A 6,000-nucleotide genomic window follows, 5' to 3' on the forward strand; every position below is an offset into this window, starting at 1 on the left:
ACAGTCATCCCACCATCCCGTAATGAGACTCGCTCGGCCCATGACCCAGCTCCTAAAGAGCCACCCAGCCTCGCACAGGCTACATCGTCAGGCTTAACGAGCACAGTTTGAACGACAGAGTCCTGATTCAGTCCACAGGGGAGGATGAGGACGGGCTGCCTTCACACTGGCAGTGCTCACACAGGTAGCACCTCCAGCAACACTCACCTTTGAAGGTAAGGAAGGGTTTTTCGTGAATGGGTCTGAGGTAAATGGGTCGTTCTTTGTCTGTTTCTTAAAGAAGTCATCGGGGGCAGAACCTCGAAACGGGTCGCTTTCTTTGAAAGGATCTCCTCCGAATGGATCTAGAAAGTGTTTCGGACAGTGAGGAAAAGAATGCCCCATGAATAAACATTATGCTTAGTGAAAGAACCCAAATATGAAAGAACACATAACTGACTGATGCCATTTATATGAAATTCTAGGAAAGGTAAAACCCATAGTGACAGTAAGTATGTCAATGGTTCAGGGCCCTAGGGGAGTTGCAGGTGGGCAGGTGGGGGAACCTTTCAGGACAATGGAAATGTTCTCTATCCCACGTGACTGTACACCTTTGTCAAAACTCATCTCATTATACACTTAAAACTGGTGAATTTTGTTGGGTGTAAATTATACCTCTCAATAAAGCTGATTTGAAAAATAATAAAAATAAGTAAGGTTGGCAAATCCATAGAAACAGAAAAGCAGATTAGTGATTGCCAGGGCCTGGGGGAGAAAGATGGGCAGTGACTGCTAATATGGATGGGGTCTCCTTTGGGGGTGACAGAAATGCTCTATTGGGTTGTCAGAAAAGTCATGACGTATTTTGTCTATGTTTTTCGTTGCAAAAATGCGTCATGACTTTTCCGACAACCCAACAGAACTTGGAAAATAGAGGTGGTAGTTGCAGAACATTGGGAATTAAATGCTAATGAATTGTTCACTTCAAAACTGTTAATTATGTGTTATGTGACTGTCACCCAACTAAAAAAATAAAAGAAAATAAATAGGCAGAGTGATCCCAACACCACGCCCACAGTATGTCCCTCAAATGTGGGATGTGGGTGACTGGAGAAGGTGGAAAGCCACCATCACCACGAGGGAAGAGGACACTAGGCTTTTGTGCAATGTAGATGGCCGCTGTCCCCAATACACACGCCGCCACCCTTGGGATGTGTGAACAGAAGTCCCACCACGTACAGGTACTACACACGGAAGCTGCCACAGGTGATACAAGCAGGCAAGTGACCGAGTTGCCGTGGGCGTGTCCAAACAATCACCCGGCTACTGGGAGCTCCTTTCCTAGTTCTGCTGGAAGATTAGTGAAGGTGGGAGACAGCATCACTGCCAGGTTCCTTCAGAAATGAACCTCCCTGCTGCCAGGTGGTGGGGACCTGGCTGAGGAGGCTGGAAGGTGCTTCCCATGGCCCTCAACTTGAACGAGGAACAGGACTATATAAGGACCAGTCCACGAAACGTGTCTTTTAACAAAAGTTTTTTTTTGTTTTGTTATTTTACCTGTGGAAGCTGTCTGTTGTTCTGCAAAGGGGTCGTTCTGGAATGGGTCACCTAGATTAGAGGAGACAGAAGTGCTTAGCTCTACGGTAGACATGACCCTGGCATGTCAAAGTGGGAGAGCAGGGGAGACCACTGGCTGGGGTTTTTCATGGCTAGGACGTTTAAGATGAAATGAAAGGTATTGTCGGCTGCTCAACACAGGCCAGAGTTGGAGAAAATGTACAATGAGCCAGGAATTCACTCTTCTCTTTCTATGCCATGTGTCGCTGCTGTATCTCATCTCCCCGTCATGTCCCTCGGCTACAAGAACACGGGCCGGGGGCTGCCCCAGTCCTCAGCCACAGTGTCAGCCCTGGAGCCATGATGAGCTCGGTACATCTGAGCCTCAGGAGCTGCCGGGTTCACCCTGGGACCTAAGGTGCTTCACTCCAAATCTGAAACTGGAAAGCCTCCCATTGCCCCTCCCTGCCTCGGCATTTTTCTCAGAAACATACAGATAGCCTTCCTGGAAATACTGATTTGCTCTGAAAAAAAAAAAAAATTTTTTTTTTTGAGAAACTTAGCAAATCTTGTTTCTAGAAATTCTTATTCTTGATTCACGTGTGGCTCTGGGTAAACTCACCAGTTAGGACCTTAGGTTTATATGGGGCTCTGTCATTCACTAGGTAGTTTCATAGTCATTACATCTGATTATCTTAGCAATCCTGCAAGGGGAGTGAGAAAGAATCTGCCACTCCACTGGCGGATGGGAACTGAAGCGTGCGGTCTAAGGGCCAAGCTGCGAGCTCTCCCCACCATACCCCAGCACCGCGGCTAAGTTAGCTGGGTGAGGCGACAACTCAGGAGGCCCACGAGGCTCAAAGAATTCCTTTCCTCTTCCATTTCAGAGGGTGGTATTTCCCAACTATTCTAGTCACTGGACAACCCTAAACGGCACAACTTAAACAACCTTTTAGTGAAAGAGTGGACACCAAGTGAGATACCTTTGAAGGGATCGGCTCCTTTAAATGGGTCGGATTTGAAGGGGTCTTCTGCCTGGAAAGGGTCCGGATGCAATTCTTGGGTGTTGTTGCTAAATAACAAGGCTTTATTTTTGAAAGGATCGTCCTAAAATTTTGTGAAGAGATAGGACAGGGATTTTATTATTTCGGATTTAAAGCAAAGTACAGAATTCCATCCCTAACTTGTATATTTCCCCTTTAAGTGGTGTGATCCTAATGACTTTTTTTAAAAAATCATTGAAAGATGGACTTTAGTTAATATTGTGTCAACAGTGATTGATTAGTTGTGATAAACGTACTGGATGTTAATAACAGGGGAAGCTGGGTGTGAAGTATATGGGAACTCTCTTTATCATCTTGGCCATTATTCTCTAACACTCTTCTAAAATCAAACGTTTATTTAAAAATAACTGAGTGAAAACAACCCAAGCATCCATTGATGGATGAATGGATAAACAAAATATGGTATATACATGCAATCGAGTATCATTCAGCCTTGAAAAGAAAGGGAATTCTGACACATGCTACATGGATGAACCTCGAGGATATTATGCTGAGTGAAAGAAGCCAGACACCAAAGGACAAATACTATGTGATCCAACTTATATGAGGTTCCTAGGGTAGTCAGATTCATAGAGACAGAAAGTAAATGGTGGGTGCCAGGGGCTAGGGGAGGGTGATGGGGAGTTAGCGTTTAATGGGGGCAGAGTTTCAGTTTGGGAAGATGAACAAGTTCTGGAGATGGATGGTGTGATGGCAGCACAACAATGTGAATGTACTTAATGCCACTGAACTGTACCCTTAAAGTGATTAAGATGGTAAATGTTATGTTATGCATATTTGACCACAATTAGAAATTTAAAAAAAAAATCATCCCATCAGAAAAAAAGTCACATTTTTGGAAATGTCAAAAAGAAAATGTAACGAGCCACCCAATTGCTGTATGGGACTCTTCAAAGGTGTGACCTCCCTTGGTCATCTTTTTCTCAGAGAGTGTATGGGCATTTTTAAAAATGCTGTTTCCACACCAAGAAACATGCTGGCTATTTACATCCTGGGAGGAAGTGAGTTCTTATGCAGTTAGAACTACTAGAGCATATAAACTTTGCATTTTTTTAAAAAGGTGCTTATTTCTAGAAACAAACAGGCATATTTAAATCAAAAGAAAAAAAGATTTGCTTTTGAAGAGTACATTTTTATAGTGGAAAATGGCCTGAAAGGGGGTGGAGGGTTGCAATACATGCAGGAGCAACACACTTAGTTTAGAAATACTGAGTGTGTTTTGGTTAATAAAGACACATCCTCAGTGAAAACGTGAAGTAAAAAGCACAATGTGAATCTGGTGAATGTATGGGCATCTGTGGGGCTGGCACATGAATCCATTATTCACTGACCAAAACCAAATAATAAAAGACCTGGGCTTCCACCAAAACACGGACAGTGGTTAACGGGGGAATGACATCAAAGGTGCCAAAGGAAGATTCCTGATGAGGCTCCCGCCATGTGGGCCAGTCCACCTGCGGCGGTGGGGCAGAGCGGGAAGAGGGGCGCAGGGCAGCTTTTCAGAGGCACCGGGCTAATAGGAAGCCATGGACTTTGGAAGAACGAACCAACACCCCTGGTCTCTGAGGAATAATGAGCGATTTTTCTTACCTGGGAAAGGTTATCTGGAGCCTCCAGCCACAGGGCTTCCCAAGGTGGGGAAACCACGCCGGCTTCCTAGGCAAGTAAGTACAGAGGTCTGCAAGCACCGCGTCTGGCGGCAGAGCGCGGTTGTGTAAGGATGTCGTGGTGCTAACGACCACAAGATGGGTACCCAAGGAGCACCCAATGGGGCGCTCAGAAAATATGATGGAGAAGTCCTAATCTAAGGAAGCGGGAAGCCGGGGGGAACTAAGCGCCTCACACCGCATGATGGGGCAAGGTACCTGCTCCAGAAGAATCAAGAGGGATGACGATCTGGATGAAGCAGGGAGTTGAGAATGACAGCTTGGCCTCAGAATGGAAGCTTCTATTTCGTTTTTAATTGGCACTGATTTACTAATTGGTTGGGTTTCTTTGTTTTGGTTTGGTTTTTTAAATGTTTTCCATTATTACTTGGAAGGCTGCCAAATACTAGTGGAGAATGGCAGAGAAGAGATTGATTTTAGGGGCTCTGGCTGTGAGCCCCCTGATCTGAAAGTCGGGTCTGCAATCTCTCAGGAGCAATTACGTGCCTGAGGCAGCTATGGCTTCCTCCCCTTCAAAGGAGAAGCCTCAGAAGACCCCAGCAGGATTCATGTGGTTAGGGTAACCACCAGGGGTTCAGATTCCATTTCACACAGATTCACAGCAGAACACCACATGGCCCCTGGAACACAGACACCATAACCTCCCCCGTCCACTGACCAGCTACCAACGAGAACCGAGCCACCTGCCAACTCGGGAGGTACAAGTGCAGCAGACTGGCACGGGGTGAGGGGTACAGCCCTTGGCAGAAGGAAAATACCTTCAATAACGAGTTCAATGACCAGTCTCAAGCTCTGCACCTCGTAGGCAATAGACATGACAACTATGAAAGGGCATTAAAGGGGTTTCTGTGACATTTCCTTCCCATTTCATGGGGGCTGGGCAGTGGGATACTGGTGAACCAGCTCTCTCAAAAAAAGTCCTGATGGGCAGCTTCTGCCAATTCCTGTGGTATAAATACACCGTGGCTGATTTCAAATTACAGGCTGAACAACCAGCTTACAACACTCTTATTTAATACTCAGCTCTGGAGCATTAGTAACATGGGCTCCCATATGCTGCTGGGGCTAGATGCAACCGACAGCCCAGGTTCTCAGGATGAGTTCTAAGCAAGGTTAAGTCCAGATGACTTATTACCTACTCTCTATCAGAGGCTGGCTGAGTATTGACAACAAGGGCAAGAGGCCAGTATACTCTTTATCTAATGAGAGAGAAGCCATAAATATGGCTTTAAGAATCCTGTGTCTTTTGGACAAAGTATCATGGTGTGAGCTTAACACTAAACTTAGTAACTTTCCCAGGCTTAGAAAGTTCTAGATGCACCTCTTTGGTTACACTATTCTCAGGGGACTAAACCCCTCACTTTCACCCCCCTCGAAGAGAACTAAGAGCTCTCTCTCCTCTGGAGCAGTCTTGAAATGTTCAGGAGTAAATAAAAAGCCCTCTTCAAAGTGTTCATTAAGAAATGGAAACAAACCAAAAAAAATGCTTTAAAAACTGTATTTGTACAACAAGATAAATATAGTTTTTCTTTCAGACACTGGTTGCAAGTTTCTATGTAACATCTGACGTCAATGTTCCAAGATGAATAGACTATCATGTAAACATTGCCCTGCTTAGAAGATGAACAAAAATAAAAGGTAAAAAAAAAAAAAAAAATCTGTGGGGGAAAAAAGAAATCACTGGCCACTTGTAAACTGCCACGTCACTGCCAACTTTTATCCAAGGAAACCAA

The 6,000-nt window shown here is 45.0% G+C and overlaps 1 protein-coding gene across 10 annotated transcripts in view; it reads right to left on the reverse strand.

Annotated features, from left to right (window-relative positions):
- The window catches only part of EPS15L1 (epidermal growth factor receptor pathway substrate 15 like 1), a 79,197-nt gene that overhangs the window by 31,624 nt on the left and 41,573 nt on the right, over window positions 1-6,000 (reverse strand). For all 10 annotated transcript variants that reach the window (XR_002123928.1, XM_019641892.1, XM_019641894.1 and 7 more), the window contains exons 17-19: window positions 2,520-2,643; window positions 1,537-1,587; window positions 208-344 (exon numbers count right to left, since the gene is read on the reverse strand). Coding sequence is in view for 9 of the 10 variants with exons in the window: in XM_019641892.1 (XP_019497437.1) it covers window positions 208-344; window positions 1,537-1,587; window positions 2,520-2,643 (312 nt within the window). In the remaining variant the exon portion in view is untranslated. The remainder of the gene's footprint in view (window positions 1-207; window positions 345-1,536; window positions 1,588-2,519; window positions 2,644-6,000) is intronic.

This window comes from Hipposideros armiger, unplaced genomic scaffold (genome assembly GCF_001890085.2).
Source record: "Hipposideros armiger isolate ML-2016 unplaced genomic scaffold, ASM189008v1 scaffold_64, whole genome shotgun sequence".
NCBI classification, from domain to species: domain Eukaryota; kingdom Metazoa; phylum Chordata; class Mammalia; order Chiroptera; family Hipposideridae; genus Hipposideros; species Hipposideros armiger.